Raw genomic sequence first — 20,267 nt, 5'->3', positions numbered from 1 at the left:
ATTAAAGTGACTATGCATAGATAATAACAGAGAGTAGCAGAAGACTTCCAGAACGTGTGTGGGGGGGGGGGGGGGCAATGCAAATACTCTGGGTAGCCATCTGATTAGCTATTCAGGAGTCTTAAGGCATGGGGGTAGAAGTTGTTTAGGAGCCTCTTGGACCTAGAAATGGCGCTCCGGTACCGCTTGCCGTGCGGTAGCAGAGAGAACAGTCTACGACTAGGGTGGCTGGAGTCTAACAATTTTTAGGGTTTTCCTCTGACACCGCCTGGTATAGAGGTCCTGGATGGCAGGATAAGGCTGTAACCTGACAAAGTGTGGAAAAAGTCAAGGGATCTGAATACTTTCTGAATGCACTGTATGTGTCCATAATTCTGGGGAGTAGTCCGTGAAACAATTGTGTTGTGTGTCATGATAAGCAGGAGCTGACACCTTTAAAGCCACACTTTCTGAATTGCTATCATTTAGCTGAGGAAACTACATGTGCAATATTAAGCCTATCATTCACTGGAATAAGACAGAGTAAGTACCTTAAAGATACAGAAAACCATATCAACTGCTTTTATCCATATATGGAGAGGAAAATAACACATTTTTGAATTGATGGAGAAGTACATTAGATTCAGATTATTTTTCTGATGTATATAAAAAAAAAAACATTTCTGTCATTTTGACTTGTTTATGTCATGTGCAGTGTTTGGAAAAAGTGTATCTTCATATCTCTCCACATTTCCACTGAATGGAGATGTAAAATGAGCGTGCTGATACGGTTTCAACGCTATGCCAGCTGTAGCTAGGCTACAGATGGATTGGGAGCAGTAGTTGACAAGGCAACCTCCCTGCCGTCCTCGAATAAACAGGGGTAAAACTATGTTGGCATCTGTCGCCACACCCAACACAATTAGCTGAGGTTGTAGTAGCAGAAAATGAACGTTTTAACCCGGTGACAGCGACATGACCACCGCTCGAGGCTGTGAATGAGCGACAGACAGAGGAGAGACTCGGACACCGCACAGACATCATGGCTCTTGCGCATCACCATCATAGCTCGCAGCATGAATAGATATGCCAACATTGACATGAATAATGAATGCATGTTCAAAGGCTCTCAATAGACTGGTCAGTATTTAACAATGATGGTGGCACTTGTTAAGGAACACTTCAAGGCAGGCGTTTAAAGATGCGGACTCGGCTCTCTGTCAATGCGCATGATACTGCGGTTCTACTACTATGGCACGCTTCAACTCACCTTGAATTGGTACGCGTCTGTTCTCCTGTCATTCGCATAGTAAGGGGCGGAAAAATAACCAATACACGCCCCAAATCCTCTATCAGCAACCAATCCAAAGAAAGAAAAGGCGGAGCTTTTGGGTAAAATATCACACTTGGTTTCACTATGCGCTCGTAAAACAGTTCCGTCTACTACAGTCGCGGCGGTGCAGGTGCTCTGTCTCTTCGGGAGAGGATGCGGACGGAAGGACGGGGGAGGGAAGGGATGAAGGGAATCGCCGAGAGGAAAGTGCATAGAATATGAATAAAAAGGCATCGATAAGAGCGCGCGCTGTGCAATGTCGAATATGAAAGATTCGTTGAACGGGGCACTTTGCGTGGTAATAGCTGGTCGGCAATAGTACTATGATTTGGTATGTGGCCACTTTGATAGCAAGTGTTTTCAGCACCAGAGGAACGGCCGCTCAAGGTGAGTTGAAGTGCAATATATTTTGTGCGGCCCATAATATATGATTTTGAGCGACTGCATGTGGGTTTGCCGCTGGCCTTTGCATAGCATGCTCATTCTATATTGGTAGATTAACGCAATAGCTGTATTTCATTGATTTAAATGGCTGCATTTCCTCTAGTCACGTGAAAGTTGTGTCTTGGTTAATTGTTTTTTTCTAAATAATTTAGTTAAATATTAGCCTACTCCTTATCATGTAATTATGTAATTATGTAATACAGCCTTAAGAGTAAAATCTCACATTTGAAAGGAAAGATGTGAGACATAATATTGCATAATTCTGTATAAAATAATTGCTCCATTATTTGAGCAGAGAAATACTACGAGCATATTACTGTCTGTACTGTAAGTACATCGTGCTATGGTCGGTGATAGTAGCCTATACAGCCAGGAGCATGTGTTTCAGATGTGTCAGATAAAAGGCCCAAAATACATTTTGTTCTGTTATTTGCTTTAGAAAAAAATCTGTCATGATCAGTAGAGGTGTCAGCAGTCTCAAATGTGATCATTTCCCCCAAAGGGGTGTGACGCTACACTAGTTTCCTATATGGGAAAGTAACTCGTCACGAAATGCAGAAATATTGTCACATAACATTGGAATTTGTATGTGCATGAATGTATTCATTTAATGTTATGAATATTGTCTGTTTAAATTCAATTTCAGGGGGTATGTAACTGCTGTGTGTGATGTGTCAGTAACTGACAATTCAAATCAAATCTAATCAAATTGTATTGGTCACATACACATATTTAGCATATGTTATTGCGGGTGTAGTGAAATGCTTGTGTTCCTAGCTCCAACAGTGCAGTAATATCTAACAATTCACAACAATACACACAAATCTACAGTAAAAGAATGGAGTTAAAAAATATATAAATATTAAGATGAGCAATGTCGGAGTGGCTTTGACTAAAATACAGTAGAATAGAATACAGTATATACATATGAAATGAGTAAAGCAGTATGTAAACTTTACTAAATTGACCAGTGTTCCATTATTAAAGTGACCAGTGATTCCATGTCTATGTATATAGGGCAGCAGCCTCTAAGGTGCAGGGTTGAGTAACCGGGTGGTAGCCGGCAAGTGATGGCTATTTAACAGTGTGATGGCCTTGAGATAGAAGCTGTTTTTCAGTCTCTCGGTCCCAGCTTTGATGCACCTGTACTGACCTCGCCTTCTGGATGGTAGCGGGGTGAACAGACTGTGGCTCGGGTGGTTGATGTCCTTGATGATCTTTTTGGCCTTCCTGTGACTTCGGGTGCTGTAGGTGTTATGGAGGGCATGCAGTGTGCCCCGGAGATGTGTTGGGAAGACCACACTACCCTCTGGAGAGCCCTGTGGTGGCGGGCGGTGCAGTTGCCGTACCAGGCGGTGGGTGATCCAGCCCAACTGGATGCTCTCAATTGTGCATCTGTAAAAGTTTGTGAGGGTCTTAGGGGCCAAGCCAAATTTCTTCAGCCTCCTTCACCACACTGTCTGTGTGGGTGGACCATTTCAGATCATTGGTGATGTGTACGCCGAGGAACTTGAAGCTTTTCACCTTCTCCACTGCTGTCCAGTCGATGTGGATAGGGGCGTTGTGAAGGGTGCAGTGGCCATCAGAGGTGTTTACCAAATGGTCTGGAGCGGAGCAAGGAATGTTTAACATTTACAATATCAATTATGCAAGTTTGTTCACATTTGAATGAAAACACTGTTGACCCATGGACTGATTTAACCTTGCTCTTCCAATAGTGTCCAGATGGGGGAGTGATTTCTCCAGCTGTCACGTGATGATGACTGAGCTCAATGACCCCTCATCCTCTGTCTAAAATTACTCTGCTTTCTGTCTCATTTGACAACTGAGGATTAGAATTGTTCATTTGTATGATTTGTGAGGGCCAGGGGTTCGACACAATATAAAGAGTTTTTTATATATGAAACATAATTAGATTTTAGTTTAGTCAAAACATACATTATTATTTCCTTTCTCTCTGTTTCTTTGATAATGAAATACCTGCCCTGGTCTCTCATGTAGTGGTCACATTCAGGGTTGTCTGTTCCATCCCTGAAATAGGTATTACCAGTGGCTATACAATGTTGGTTTTACTTTTGAATCCCGCCATGCATGTTGTCGTTACTCTGTTGGTTTAGGCCTCAATGGTTTGGGTTAGGATTTATTATTGCATAAAAACTGTTTTAGAGAAATGTCAACCGCTGAAATGTGATTGTACAAATCTGAAAACCACCTATGTAAATATTAGTTTAAACAGCTTTTGTGGAGAAATATTAATACAATTGGTATACTTTCTAAGGATGTCTGCATCCTTTGCCTGTTGCTTTTGCTATCTCTGTGTTAGGCATGTTGGTTGATGAAGTAAGATGTCAGGGTAGAGGGTAGTGCCCCTAGCAAGGTTGGGGTCAATCCATTTCCATTTCCAATCAATTCAGAAAATTAATTCAGAAAAAATGATCCTTGTAACAAACTATGGGCATTAATTACATTTGAATTTATCTCCTGAATTGACTCAAGTTTAAAAGGAAATTACTCCATTCCGTCTCTGGCACTATGTGTTTCATCCTACTGTACCATTACTGCTTTCCCCTGCCTGAGAGAAGGATACAGTCAGTCCCACATCTAGTCTCTTCTCTCTCACTCATTCAACCGTTCTACCGTTCTCTGATGTCATTCCCTCGTCTATAGCACTCCTACAGATACCTCACTCACATGCATTTTCTTTCTATTTATTTAACTAGGCAAGTCAGTTAAGAACAAATTCTAATGTACAATGACAGCCTACACCGGCCAAAGCCAGGGCGATGTTGGGTCAAATGTGAAACACCCTATGGGACTCCCAATCACGGCCGGTTGTGATACAGCCTGGATTCAAACCAGGGTGTCTGTAGTGACGCCTCTTGCACTGAGAAGCAGTGCCTTAGACCGCTGCACCACTCGGGAGACCACATTCACTCGGACACACAACCTATACCCTCACTCATTCACTGTCAGGCATATGCTCTATTTACTCTCCCAATCATGGGAGGAAAGCTTGTAAACCCAGCCTAGAGAAAGCCCTGTGCTCAAGCTGTGGAAGGCAGACTTCTGCCAGCACAGCACTGGACAAGTGCCAGCTCTTTCTGCTGCAACCACTCCTCTCGCCTCGGCCAGTTCGCTCCCAGTGGAATCTCCCTGCAAACAAAGCCTGGAGCATTCTGGGAAAGCCAGTATGAGGAACAGGCCTGATTGAAGCCCCCAGTCCTCTTTTCTTAATTTTATTTTTTGGGGGTGGATCAGCTTTAATATTGGAAATAGATTGTGGCTTCTATCAATGTAATTGTCTGCATCATTTCCAATCCCCCATATATATTTGAAATATACAGAGCCTTCAAAAAGTATTCAGACCCCTTGACTTTTTCCACATTTTGTTACATTACAGCCTTATTCTAAAATGGATGAAATTGTTTTTTTCCTCATCAATCTAACAACCTGTTTTCGCTTTGTCGTTATGGGGTATTATGCAGATTGACAAGGGGAAAAATACATGTAATAAGGCTGTAATGTAACAAAATGTGGAAAAAGGGAAGGGTCTCATGAGTCTCACGAGAATCCAGGGGCAGTAAAACCGCATGCACCGCTCAGGCAGTCAAGAGGAAAAATGATTCCATCATTGAACAGGGAGGTTCCAAAGATTTAAATAGGGAAAAATAACAGTCATATTATTAATCTCAGCAGAATTTAAGAGATGTAATGTAGTGTTATTGACATAGTGAGTGAGACTGAGTGTGGCAGAGTGAGAGGGTACAGAGAGAGAAAGAGAGGGTAAAGAGAGAGGGTAGAGACAGAGAGAGAGGGCAGAGACAGAGAGAGAAGGCAGAGACAGAGAGAGAGGGTAGAGACAGAGAGAGAGGGTAGAGACAGAGAGAGAGGGTAGAGACAGAGAGAGAGGGTAAAGACAGAGAGAGAGAGAGGGTAGAGACAGAGAGAGAGAGGGTAGAGACATAGAGAGAGGTTAGAGAGAGAGGGTAGAGAGAGAGGGTAGAGACAGAGAGAGGGGTTAGAGACAGAGAGAGAGGTTAGAGACAGAGAGAGAGGTTAGAGAGAGAGGTTAGAGACAGAGAGAGAGGTTAGAGACAGAGACAGAGGTTAGAGACACAGAGAGAGAGGGTAGAGAGAGAGAGAGGGTAGAGAGAGAGAGGGTAGAGAGAGAGAGAGAGGGTAGAGAGAGAGAGTTTAGAGAGAGAGAGAGGGTAGAGACAGAGACAGAGGTTAGAGACAGAGAGAGAGAGGGTAGAGAGAGAGAGAGGGTAGAGACAGAGAGAGGGTAGAGACAGAGAGAGGGTAGAGACAGAGAGGGTAGAGACAGAGAGGGTAGAGACAGAGAGGGTAGAGACAGAGAGAGAGGGTAGAGACAGAGAGAGGGTAGAGAGAGAGAGAGGGTAGAGACAGAGAGAGGGTAGAGAGAGAGAGGGTAGAGAGAGAGAGGGTAGAGACAGAGAGAGGGTAGAGACAGAGAGGGTAGAGACAGAGAGGGTAGAGAGAGAGAGAGGGTAGAGACAGAGAGAGGGTAGAGAGAGGGTAGAGACAGAGAGAGGGTAGAGAGAGAGAGGGTAGAGACAGAGAGGGTAGAGACAGAGAGGGTAGAGACAGAGAGGGTAGAGAGAGAGGGTAGAGAGAGAGAGAGGGTAGAGAGAGAGGGTAGAGAGAGAGAGGGTAGAGAGAGAGAGAGGGTAGAGACACAGAGAGAGAGAGAGAGAGGGTAGAGAGAGAGAGAGGGTAGAGAGAGAGAGGGTAGAGAGAGAGAGAGAGAGGGTAGAGACAGAGAGAGAGGGTAGAGACAGAGAGAGATAGAGGGTAGAGACAGAGAGAGAGAGGGTAGAGACACAGAGAGAGAGGGTAGAGACAGAGAGAGAGAGAGAGGGTAGAGACACAGAGAGAGAGGGTAGAGACACAGAGAGAGAGGGTAGAGACACAGAGAGAGAGGGTAGAGACAGAGAGAGAGGGTAGAGACAGAGAGAGGGTAGAGACAGAGAGAGAGAGGGTAGAGACAGAGAGAGAGGGTAGAGACAGAGAGAGAGAGAGAGGGGGTAGAGAGAGAGAGAGAGAGAGAGGGGGCAGAGAGAGAGAGAGAGAGGGTAGAGACAGAGAGAGACAGAGAGAGAGAGGGTAGAGAGAGAGGGTAGATACAGAGAGAGAGAGAGAGAGAGGGTAGAGAGAGAGAGAGAGAGGGTAGAGAGAGAGAGAGAGAGAGGGTAGAGACACAGAGAGAGAGAGAGAGGGTAGAGACACACAGAGAGAGAGAGAGAGAGGGTAGAGACACACAGAGAGAGAGGGTAGAGACACATAGAGAGGGTAGAGACAGAGAGAGAGAGGGTAGAGACATAGAGAGAGGTTAGAGAGACAGGGTAGAGAGAGAGGGTAGAGACAGAGAGAGGGGTTAGAGACAGAGAGAGAGGTTAGAGACAGAGAGAGAGGTTAGAGACAGAGAGAGAGGTTAGAGACAGAGACAGAGGTTAGAGACACAGAGAGAGAGGGTAGAGAGAGAGAGAGGGTAGAGAGAGAGAGAGGGTAGAGAGAGAGAGAGGGTAGAGACAGAGACCGAGGTTAGAGACACAGAGAGAGAGGGTAGAGAGAGAGAGAGGGTAGAGACAGAGAGAGGGTAGAGACAGAGAGAGGGTAGAGACAGAGAGGGTAGAGACAGAGAGGGTAGAGACAGAGAGAGAGGGTAGAGACAGAGAGAGAGAGGGTAGAGACAGAGAGAGAGAGGGTAGAGACAGAGAGAGGGTAGAGAGAGAGAGAGGATAGAGACAGAGAGAGGGTAGAGACAGAGAGGGTAGAGACAGAGAGGGTAGAGACAGAGAGGGCAGAGACAGAGAGGGTAGAGACAGAGAGGGTAGAGAGAGAGAGAGGGTAGAGAGAGAGAGGGTAGAGAGAGAGAGGGTAGAGACAGAGAGGGTAGAGACAGAGAGGGTAGAGACAGAGAGAGAGGGTAGAGACAGAGAGAGAGGGTAGAGACAGAGAGAGGGGGTAGAGACACAGAGAGAGAGGGTAGAGACACAGAGAGAGAGGGTAGAGACACAGAGAGAGAGGATAGAGACACAGAGAGAGAGGGTACAGAGAGAGGGTAGAGACAGAGACAGAGGGTAGAGACAGAGAGAGGGTAGAGACAGAGAGAGAGGGTAGACACAGAGAGAGAAATTAAAGAGACATTTATTGAGCAGATTCCATCACTCACACTTCTTCTTGAGGGCAGTGCAATTTCTTTGATTTATCGATGTTGAATAAACATAATTTTCCATAACCAACTGCAATTAGACAAGCCATATGAAAGTGCTAATAAGCATGCTTCTTGATGTAAATCATCAAGGTTATTATGACTGAAGAATCTACTACTTGTTTAAAAAAGGAAGGAAGTTGAGTCTATGTGACTCGATCCGTGTTAGCATGGGGGAAATGTCAGTGACTTACAACCACCATCCGTATATCCTGATTTCCTGTAAGGGGCACCTCTGGCAGTGCTTCACAGTGTTGAGCTGGTCTTTGGGCCTCTGGCAGTGCTTCACAGTGTTGAGCTGGTCTTTAGGCCTCTGGCAGTGCTTCACAGTGTTGAGCTGGCCTTTGGGCCTCTGGCAGTGCTTCACAGTGTTGAGCTGGCCTTTGGGCCTCTGGCAGTTCTTCACAGTGTTGAGCTGGCCTTTGGGCCTCTGGCAGTGCTTCACAGTGTTGAGCTGGCCTTTGGGCCTCTGGCAGTGCTTCACAGTGTTGAGCTGGCCTTTGGGCCTCTGGCAGTGCTTCACAGTGTTGAGCTGGCCTTTGGGCCTCTGGCAGTTCTTCACAGTGTTGAGCTGGCCTTTGGGCCTCTGGCAGTGCTTCACAGTGTTGAGCTGGCCTTTGGGCCTCTGGCAGTTCTTCACAGTGTTGAGCTGGTCTTTGGGCCTCTGGCAGTGCTTCACAGTGTTGAGCTGGCCTTTGGGCCTCTGGCAGTTCTTCACAGTGTTGAGCTGGTCTTTGGGCCTCTGGCAGTGCTTCACAGTGTTGAGCTGGTCTTTGGGCCTCTGGCAGTGCTTCACAGTGTTGAGCTGGCCTTTGGGCCTCTGGCACGCCTGGCCCGTTTCACACCCCCTCTCTGTGCCCAGTGCCCAGGCAAAAGCAGGTGTCAGCTCATTGTTGAGTGAGGGCTGGGGCCCTTCCTTAATTGGTCTGTGCTTGTCTGAGGGGGACATGCAGCTACAGAGGGCCAGAGAGTGGAGGGGAGAGAGACTGACCAGCCTGGGCTGGCTCACACCACTGGGCTGTCAGGCTAAAGATGTGTTTTAAAAGGTATATGACACCCAGATCTCTGTCTGTCAGATGAATGCCACTGGTGTTTCAGAGATAGTAGGCAGCTCGCCTGCGGTGACATGGCCTCTTGTCTGTGTTGTGTAGTAGTGGGCACCCTGTGTAGGATGTAGTGTTCATGAGGCTGCTTTTCATGTAGGGGAGTGTGCTGTGCTCAATAGCATATGTTGTGCATAGAAGGAAGGGCCCACTAGCTGGTATCGAGTAGAAGGTAAAGTATAGGATTTCTAATCTGCATAATGTGTTCCCTGTCATATGAAGGGTATTTTTTAAATCATAATGTAGAGAGAGAGAGGCTGCGATGATTCCAGTTTAGGGCTGATTCCAGTTTAGGGCTGATTCCAGTTTAGGGCTGATTCCAGTTTAGGGCTTATTCCAGCTTTGGGCTGATTCCATTTTAGGGCTGATTCCAGCTTAGGGCTGATTCCAGTTTAGGCCTGATTCCAGTTTAGGGCTGATTCCAGTTTAGGGCTGATTCCAGCTTAGGCCTGATTCCAGTTTAGGCCTGATTCCAGTTTAGGGCTGATTCCAGTTTAGGGCTGATTCCAGTTTAGGGCTGATTCCAGTTTAGGGCTTGTTACGTTCCCCAGTTTATGTGTTGTAGTTTGTGTATTTTCATGTGTTTATTTCAGGAAATGGCTTCCTGAAATCCCTCAAGCAGCTGATTGGTCGACTCCATGGCTAATTGGAGAGCTGACCCCGCCCCCTCGTCAAGACTCAGCTGTCTCCAATTACCCATTCCTTCTGACGCTATATAAAAGCCAGTGTTCTGTTCAGGAGGGAGATCTTTTTGTAGAGAGATTTTCTGGGAGGTCATTGCAGAGATATTTTGATAGAGGTTGATTTTGCTGGGAGTTCATTGCTGAGAGTTGGTATGTTTTGTGAGTTTGTTGCTCAGATAGAGCTTATTATAGAGCTTACTTTGTTTCTTAGTTTGTTTGTGAAATTGTTTAATATTCTGTTTCATTTGTTCCCCGGGGGGAAGGGGAAGGCACCTAGGGAGTGCTTAGGCAAGAGGCCCGCGGGCATACATATACCCGTAGCATATTCGCTGTCTAGGGACACTAGGTAAGACCTGGGCGGACCACCCCCTGTATTTTGGTTAGGGCACCAGGTGGTGCTAAATTAGGTAAGTAGTGGGTAGGCAGGTAAGATAGGAGAGGGGGCTTTGAGATTTACTTTCTTTGCTTTGGTTCCGTCCAGCCCCTTTTCCCCATATTACCGTGTAAAGGAATAAAGTCCTTGTAAACGGTACCACATTCTGCCTGTTGTCATTCTTACTCGCACCTACAGTCCATACCTTTTTCGCTACAGAGAGTTTAGTTGTAGCAGGGTGTTGCGTTCCCTCTTCATAGAGGCGTGCGTAACAGGGCTGATTCCAGCTTAGGGCGGATTCCAGCTTAGGGCGGATTCCAGTTTAGGGCGGATTCCAGCTTAGGGTTGCAAAATTCCCAGAATTTTCTATAAATTCCCTTGTTTTCCAGAAATCCAGGTTGAAGAATTCTGGAATTCCTACTTATTCCCTCCTGATTCTGGGGAATCCTACAACCGGGATTTCGGTAAAACCAGGGAACCTATTGAATGTTCCTTGAATTTTGCAGCCGTATTCCTGATAATAAGAAAGCTTTTTTTCCCCTCTGTTGTCATCACTTTTACGTATAGATATTATCAGTACTCAGTGAGAGATTTTGGGGAGGTTGATAAGTAACCTACTTGACATATAGGTGACTGCCAAAATAATGGAAACACTTGAGTAAATGAGGGATACAAAGTATATTTAAAGTGGGTGCTTCCACACAGGTGTGGTTCCTGAGATAATTAAGCAATTAACATCTCATAATTCTTAGGGTCATGTATAAAAATGGTGGGCAGACCATTATTTTGGCAACCATAGCTATGGATGACATGGCTATGGATGACATCCACGGGGCACGAGTGGTAACTGAATGGTTTGATGAGCATGTAAACAATGTGAACCATATGCCATGGTCATCTACGTCACCAGATCTCAACCCAATTAAACACTTATGGGAGATTCTGGAGTGGTGCCTGACAGTGTTTTCCAACACCGTCATCAAAACACGAAATAATGGCATTTCTTGTGGAAGAATGGCGTCGCATCCCTCCAATAGAGTTCCAGACACTTGTAGAATCTATGCCAAGGTGTCAGCTCATTGTTGAAGCTTTTCTGGCTCGTGTTGCCCAACACCCTATTAAAACACTTTATGTAGGTGCTTCCTTTATTTGGTCAGTTACCTATATGTGCTTATTGTTCATCTTTGTTCAGGTCTCCCTCTCTGTGAAGAGTGGTTAAAGGTTCATTCATTTTCCAGTGATGTTACTGAGAGTGAGTCACACAGCTTCTGGTCAGTCTATGATGTTGGTTCACTCATATCATTGTCTCACACTGCCTGTGTAGGAGGTGGTCATCTGTCATTAATGTATGTGTCCCTGTATGTCAGTGTCCATGTTAGCTATCCATGCTGTTTCTCTGTGTGCAGCCTAGGCACTCCTATCCATGTGTCCTGACTACACTCATTGCATTGCCACACACACACACACACACACACACACACACACACACACACACACACACACTGTTCTCTGATGTGACCTTCAGCACATGCAGGCTGGCATTCAATTACCACCCTGCCAGTGGCCCATCCAGCCCAGTCGCTGCACGTCCTTGAGATTCATTCTCTACTCTAGTCTATATTCCATTACATCCAGGACATTGTGTGTTCTGTCCAGTTTAATCTGTGCTCATATCCTTGCATCACATACACCATAACCATGTGTGTGCTGGTACTGAAGTGCTTGTAGTGTCATATTCACCTTTGCTCAATACCTGATTTCATATCACAGATTATTGCGAATTAGACATTTGTGACAGGCACATGAAAAAGTTTTTTAAAATTGTGTCCACCACACAATTTTCTTCTTTATAATCCAGTACACAATTTTCTTCATAATTCCAATTTATTGTGGCTAACTTTAGCTAGGTGGCTAACGTTAGCTAGGCTAGGGGTTAAGGTTAGGATTAGTGGTTAAGGTTAGCGTTAGGGGTTAAGGTTAGTGTTAGGTAACATGCTAGCTAAGTAGTTAAAGGGTTAGCTAACATGCTATCTAAGTAGTTAAAGGGTTAGCTAACATGCTATCTAAGTAGTTAAAGGGTTAGCTAACATGCTATCTAAGTAGGAAAAAAAATGTAAGTAGTTACAAAGTGGATAAAATGTTGTCCATCATGTGATTTGAAAACGCACCGTTTGGGTTGCTAGACATTCACGTTATGCGCCCACCCATCCTCCCCAAACAAACCTCCCTCCTATCGTTTCTGTCTTAAGTAACATACTGCCTTTATCTGTGATTAAAATGCACTGTATACTGTATAATGTGGTGGACACAAAATGTTTTACTTTTTGTGTGTCATGAATTTCCCAAGTAATTGGTGTCTATTTCAGGATAATTTGTGATAGTGGGTTGTAGTGCTGTAGCACTGCCAGGATCCAAAGCACTTCTGTTCCCCATCCACTCCCTTGTAATGTTTTGATGGTAGATTTGTCACAGATTGAGTCAGTGTCAGGAAGATGATTTAGGCATCCTGGGGTGACATGAAAACCCCACGTCTCCAAATGTAGTACATTTATTATTTATATTTATTCCGATTTTATATGATCTCTTATCACATTGGACTTCGATAATGTCAAAATATTTCACAGCTATTGTTCTAGCTGCATAATTACAGCCCAAAGTGCCTGGAGAGTCCACACACGCAAATCTGTGATCATTATTGCAAGTACAGTAAAGGGTACTTTTCATGCAATTGCCATTATCGTTGCTGCGGCTCGAATAGGCTGGTTGAAATCTCCAGCGGATTTAACTCCTAACTGTCCCCAATGTTCTACTGTGAACATTCATGTTCTGCTCTGGACAGATGCTGATTTACTCGGAACAGATTCATTTGATTGATTAAGTGAGCTGGAAAAGAAGTAGGCTGCTTGCAGTGAGTAACTGGCTTTAGTATTGGTAGTGAACATGCCTATTTAACTGGTGCCAAATAATCTGGAATTATTCTCCTGCATTGTGCTCTGGGACATGGACTGCCTCTTATTTAGCTAATTTACCTGCAAATGCAGACAGCAGCATAGTGTACTGGATAAAGTCGTCCCTTCGGGAATTCATTATGAGCAGGTTCAGCACTACTGTTATTTGTAGTTAGGAGTTAGGATACTTGTACAGATGAGGTAGTTGCTGAATTATATGTTTTCCAAGATGGCGTAGCAGTCGGACGTGTATTTGTCTTGTCCCGTCTTGTCCTGTGTACATATTAGTTTTCCTTGTTTTTCCCCCGTATATATTTAGTGTATATTTTAATCTCACTTTCCATCTACGAACTGAATATACTTTCCTGCAACCAGCCTCACCCAATGTGGTACGGATCTGCTATTTTTATACTTTAGAATCGGAACCCCCATCAGAAGCTAGCCAGCTACTAGCTACTAGCAAGTAGTCAGTTAGCCACTGCTAGCGGTCTTCACCGTTAACTCGGACATCAACCAGCTTCAGCTCGGTCAATACCTGCCAGTCTGCACAACGCGATAACAACCCAGAGCATATCGGACTGCTTTTTCTCTACCTCATCACCAGATTCCTGCCACAAGCCCTGGTCCATTATACTGGATCATCGCAGCTAGCTAGCTGCATTCGAGTGGCTACTGTTGGCCAACGCCTTTGTCCCGAAGCAAGCACCAGATAGCCTTGAGCTAGCCTCGAGCTAGGCCCATCTTTGGGCTAGCCGAAGAGGTCTACCAGCTAATTATTGGGCTACAATAACTCTTTTGCCAATTGGCCTGGACCCTTTATTGCCAACACGGAGCCCTGCCAATCCATCACGACTGGTCTGCCGACGTAATTGTCCGAGGTGGTTTCAACAGGTTTTTCCATTGCGACGTCGCCGAAGGCCCATCTGCTAACCCCGGCCCGCTAGTTGTCTGAATCGGCGTGTCTACAGCTCGCCTAGCATAGTAGCGACTACCGAACGACTCCCTGACTCACCTACTGCTGCTCATTAGACCCTATGATCACTCGGCTACACATGCCTCTCCCTAATGTCAATATGCCTTGTCTATTGCTGTTTTGGTAATTTATTATTGTCTTATTTCACTGTAGAGCCCACCCCCCACACATGCGGCGACCTCACCTGGCTTAAATGGTGCCTCGAGAGACAAAAACCTCTCATCATCACTCAATGCATAGATTTACCTCCACTGTACTCACATCCTACCATTCCCTTGTCTGTACATTATGCCTTGAATCTATTCTTCCACACCCAGAAATCTGCTCCTGTTCCGAATGCACTAGACGACCAGTTCTTATAGCCTTTAGCCGTACCCTTATCCTACTCCTCCTCTGTTCCTCTGGTCATGTAGAGGTTAACCCAGGCCATGCAGCCCCCAGCACCACTCCTATTCCCCAGGCTCTCTCATTTGTTGACTTCTGTAACCGTAAAAGCCTTGGTTTCATGCATGTTAACATCAGAAGCTTCCTCCCTAAGTTTGTTTTATTCACTGCTTTAGCACACTCCGCCAACCCTGATGTCCTATCTGTGTCTGAATCCTGGCTTAGGAAGGCCACCAAAAATTCTGAAATGTCCATCCCCAACTACAACATTTTCCGACAAGATAGAACTGCCAAAGGGGCGGAGTGGTAAACTACTGTAGAGACCTGGATAGTAAGACAGAACACTGCAGGCTCTCTCTGCAGTAGATTGCAACTCCGCCCCCTTTGCCAGTTCTATCTTGTCGGAAAATGTTACAGTTAGGGATGGAAATGTCAGGGTTTTTGGTGGTCTTCCTAAGCCAGGATTCAGACATGGATAGGACATCCGGGTTGGCAGAGTGTGCTAAGGCAGAGAATGAAACAAACTTAGGGAGGAGGCTTCTAATGTTAACATTCATGAAACCAAGACTTTTACGGTTACAGAAGTCAACAAATGAGAGCGCCTGGGGAGTGGGAGTGGAGCTAGGCACTGCAGGGCCTGGATTAACCTCTACATCACCAGAGGAACAGAGGATGAGTAGGATAAGGTTACGGCTAAAGGCTATAAGAACTGGTCGTCTAGTACGTTCGGAACAGAGAGTAAAAGGAGCAGATTTCTGGGCGTGGAAGAATAGATTCAAGGCCTAATGTACAGACAAAGGTATGGTAGGATGTGAATACAGTTGAGGTAAACCTATGCATTGAGTAACGATGAGAGAGATATTGTCTCAAGAAACATAATTTAAACCAGGTGAGGTCACCGCATGTGTGGGATGTGGAACTAAAGGGTTAACTAAGGCGTGTTGAGCAGGGCTAGAGGCTCTACAGTGAAATTAGGCAATAATTACTAACCAAAACCTCAATGGACAAGGCATGCGTAGCCGAGTGATCATAGGGGTCCAGTGAGTGGCTCAGGCGGGCCGGAGACACGGCGATTCAGGCAGCTAGTGGGCCGGGGCTAGCAAGCTAGCAGAAGGGCCTTGGAGGGACGTCGCGACGGAAGAAGTCAGTTGTAGCCCCCTCGTGCTGTAACGTCAGCAGACCAGTCGTCGTGAATCAGCAGGGCTCCGTGTGGTGAAAGGGTCCAAGCCAATTGGAAAAATAGGTACAGTGGCCAAAGAATTTGTCCGATGGGCCTATTAAGCTAAGTCCAATTTGGACCCTCTTTTTCTAAAATGATCCGCCTTAATTATTGCAACCCCTATTACTAGCCTGTTCAACCTCTCTTTCGTATAGTCTGAGATCACCAAAGATTGGAAATCTGCCGTGGTCATCCCCCTCTTCAAACGAGGAGACACTCTAGACCCAAACTGTTATAGAGCTATATCCATCCTGCCCTGATTTTCTAAAATCTTTGAAAGCCAAGTTAACAAACAGATCACCGACCATTTCAAATCCCACCATACCTTCTGCACTATGTAATCTGGTTTCCGAGCTAGTCATGGGTGCAGCTCAGCCACGCTCAAGGTCCTAAACGATATCATAACCTCCATCAATAAAAGATAGTACTGTGCAGCCGTCTTCATCGACCTGGCCAAGCCTTTCGACTCTGTCAATCACCGCATTCTTATAAGCAGACTCAATAGCCTTGGTTTCTCAAATGACTACCTCGCCTGTTTCACCAACTACTTCTCAGATAGAGTTCAGTGTGTCAAATCAGAGTGCCTGTTGTCCGGACCTCTGGCAGTCTCTATGGGAGTGCCACTGGGTTCAATTCTCGGGCCGACTCTTTTCTCTGTATATATCAATGATGTCGCTCTTGCTGCTGGTGATTTTCTGATCCACCTCTAGGCAGACGACACCATTCTGTATACATCTGGCCCTTCTTCTGTATTAACAAACCTCCAAACGAGCATCAATGCCATACAACACTCCTTCCATGGCCTCCAACTACTTTTCAATGCTAGTAAAACTAAACGCATTCTCTCCAACCGATTGCTGCTCGCACCCGCCCGCCCGACTAGCATCACTACTCTGGACGGTTCGGACTTAGAATATGTGGACAACTACAAATAGCTAGGTGTTTGGTTAGACTGTAAACTCTCCGTCCAGACTCACATTAAGCATCTCCAATCCAAAACTAAATCTAGAATCGGCTTCCTATTTCGCAACAAAGCCTCCTTCACTCATGCTGCCAAACATACCCTCGTAAAACTGACTATCCTACCGATCCTTGACTTCGGCGATGTCATTTACAAAATAGCCTTCAACACTCTACTGAGCAAACTGGATGTAGTCTTACCACAGTGCCATCCATTCTGTCACCAAAGCCCCATATACTACCCACCACTGCGACCTGTATGCTCTTGTTGACTGGCCCTCGCTACATATTTGTGACCAAACCCACTGGCTCCAGGTCATCTATAAGTCTTTGCTAGGTAAAGCCCGCTGAATATAAGTCTTTCCTAGGTAAAGCCCGCCTTATTTCAGCTCACTGGTCACCATAGCAACACCCACCCGTAGCACACACTCCAGCAGGTGTATTTCACTGGTCATCCCCAAAGCCATCACATAGTTTGGCCACCTTTCCTTCCAGTTCTCTGCTGCCAATGACTGGAACGAATTGCAAAAATCACTGAAGCTGGAGACTCATATCTCCCTCTCTAACTTTAAGCATCAGCTGTCAGAGCAGCTTACTGCTCAGATCACTGTACCTGTACACAGCCAATCTGTAAATAGCCCACCCAACTACCGCATCCCCATATTGTTATTTATCTGGTTGCTCTTTTGCACCCCAGTATCTGTACTTGCACATCATCTTCTGCACATCTATCACTCCAGAGTTAATGCTAAATTGTAATTATTTCACCCCTATGGTCTATTTATTGACTTACCTCCCTAATCTTCAACATTTGCACACACTGTACATACATTTTTCTATTGTGTTAAAGACTGTACATTTGTTTATGTGTAACTCTGTGTTGTTGTTTTTGTCGCACTGCTTTTCTTTATCTTGGCCAGGTCGCAGTTGTAAGTGAGGACTTGTTCTCAGTTGGCCTACCTGGTTAAATAAAGGTGAAATAAAGGTGAAATGAAAAATTAAATAAAAAAGATGTCTAAGAAGGTTGTTATCTTAGTTACAGTACTAAACTAATATAGGGCAGGCTATAATATATTGACTTGTCATCTTTCTGTTAGATGTATTGGTGCCTCAGTGATGACACCTGGTCTTTGAGAAAAGCTCAGCCTGTGAAGATATAGCGGAGGTTAGAACAGAGAGGGCCTGTAACATGATTTGCACAGCTGGAATTTATGTCTTGTTGAGAGCATAAATATGTTCCCTTGAAAAAGTTCCCATAAACACTGCCGGGTCACTGTGTCTCCATTAAGGAAATGAAAACGGCGGTAGCAGTAACTGGGCCTGTGCTGATCTTCCCCTTGTGATGATCTCATAAAGCGATTGGGGAGTTATTAGCCAGGCAGTATATTATCCTGGGTCTTTATGGTAATTCCTCTAGGATCCAAAAATAATGTTAGATAGAAACCGTGAACTCCTGAAACCTGAACTGTCTGCAGGGAAACAATGGGTTTCAGCACCGCTGTGCCCCAAGCCCAGAGTGTAGGCTTTATAATGTGACAGCATTTAGTTCTCAAGCCAAACAATGTGGATAATATTTTATATTCCTCAACTTGTGTGGATAGTACTTGGCCTGCTTGGTCCCTTAGGGATAGACCACGTGAATTTCATGTGATCACATGTGAAGTTAATGTGATGAAATGTGACAACATGTAAAGTAACTTGATAACATGAAACAACACGTGAAAACATGTGATCACATGTGAAATTCTAGTATGAAATGAAAGGGGTGGCTCATGTAGCTTAACCAGTGTTTTTAAAGTAGCTAACATAATATATTGCTTTTCTCTTGCTCATGGGTTACAGTTGATGATTACCTTAAAAAACACCTCTTAATCTATTAGTGTGGAAGACACATGTTGAGTCAATAAAAATATGTTCAATTGATAGAAGAGGGCACGATTTCAGGAAACTGAGCCTCTTGAAGTATCAAATTCTCTGATAAGTCTGATAAGTCAGAAAAATACTTTGTTGTCCATTACAACTGAATAGATTAGTTTCCTGAAAATAGATCCAGTCAATAGGCAGCTCCAACACACGGTAAAAGGGTGCTGTGTAAACTGAAAGGAGATGGGAGTAGTCTAAGATTGAAATATGGGGTGCGTAAAGAATACTGTACAACTAATATGTTATGAAGGTGTAATAAATAGGGGTGTTAAGGCCATCACCACTCAGTTCCCTCCACCATGTCTACCATCCTGCAGCCATCACCACTCAGTTCCCTCCACCATGTCTACCATCCTCCAGCCATCACCACTCAGTTCCCTCTACCATGTCTACCATCCTCCAGCCATCACCACTCAGTTCCCTCCACCATGTCTACCATCCTCCAGCCATCACCACTCAGTTCCCTCCACCATGTCTACCATCCTCCAGTCATCACCACTCAGTTCCCTCCACCATGTCTACCATCCTCCAGCCATCACCACTCAGTTCCCTCCACCATGTCTACCATCCTCCAGCCATCACCACTCAGTTCCCTCCACCATGTCTACCATCCTCCAGCCATGTCTACCACCCTGCAGCCATCACCACTCAGTTCCCTCCACCATGTCTACCATCCTCCAGCCATCACCACTCAGTTCCCTATACCATGTCTACCATCCTGCAGCCATCACCACTCAGTTCCCTCCACCATGTCTACCACCCTGCAGCCATCACCACTCAGTTCCCTCCACCATGTCTACCATCCTCCAGACATCACCACTCAGTTCCCTCCACCATGTCTACCAGCCATCACCACTCAGTTCCCTCCACCATGTCTACCATCCTCCAGCCATCACCACTCAGTTCCCTCTACCATGTCTACCATCCTCCAGCCATCACCACTCAGTTCCCTCTACCATGTCTACCAGCCATCACCACTCAGTTCCCTCTACCATGTCTACCATCCTCCAGCCATCACCACTCAGTTCCCTCTACCATGTCTACCATCCTCCAGACATCACCACTCAGTTCCCTCCACCATGTCTACCATCCTCCAGCCATCACCACTCAGTTCCCTCCACCATGTCTACCACCCTGCAGCCATCACCACTCAGTTCCCTCTACCATGTCTACCATCCTCCAGCCATCACCACTCAGTTCCCTCTACCATGTCTACCATCCTGCAGCCATCACCACTCAGTTCCCTCTACCATGTCTACCATCCTCCAGCCATCACCACTCAGTTCCCTCTACCATGTCTACCATCCTCCAGCCATCACCACTCAGTTCCCTCCACCATGTCTACCACCCTGCAGCCATCACCACTCAGTTCCCTCTACCATGTCTACCATCCTCCAGCCATCACCACTCAGTTCCCTCCACCATGTCTACCATCCTCCAGACATCACCACTCAGTTCCCTCTACCATGTCTACCATCCTCCAGCCATCACCACTCAGTTCCCTCCACCATGTCTACCACCCTGCAGCCATCACCACTCAGTTCCCTCTACCATGTCTACCATCCTGCAGCCATCACCACTCAGTTCCCTCCACCATCCTCCAGCCATCACCACTCAGTTCCCTCCACCATGTCTACCATCCTCCAGCCATCACCACTCAGTTCCCTCTACCATGTCTACCATCCTGCAGCCATCACCACTCAGTTCCCT

General features: G+C 45.6%; 1 protein-coding gene across 1 annotated transcript in view; it reads left to right on the top strand.

The window, feature by feature from the left end:
* Positions 1-1,453: 1,453 nt before the first annotated feature.
* The window catches only part of LOC115141855 (protein turtle homolog B-like), a 79,171-nt gene continuing 60,357 nt past the window's right edge, over positions 1,454-20,267 (top strand). The window contains 1 exon segment of the mRNA XM_029681140.2: positions 1,454-1,699. Coding sequence (XP_029537000.2) covers positions 1,636-1,699 — 64 coding nt within the window. The 5' untranslated portion in view covers positions 1,454-1,635.

Source organism: Oncorhynchus nerka, linkage group LG14 (assembly GCF_034236695.1).
Source record: "Oncorhynchus nerka isolate Pitt River linkage group LG14, Oner_Uvic_2.0, whole genome shotgun sequence".
Taxonomy (NCBI): Eukaryota; Metazoa; Chordata; class Actinopteri; order Salmoniformes; family Salmonidae; genus Oncorhynchus; species Oncorhynchus nerka.
Note: the sequence above shows the minus strand (reverse complement) of the source record. Positions and strands in the feature narration are given on the sequence as shown.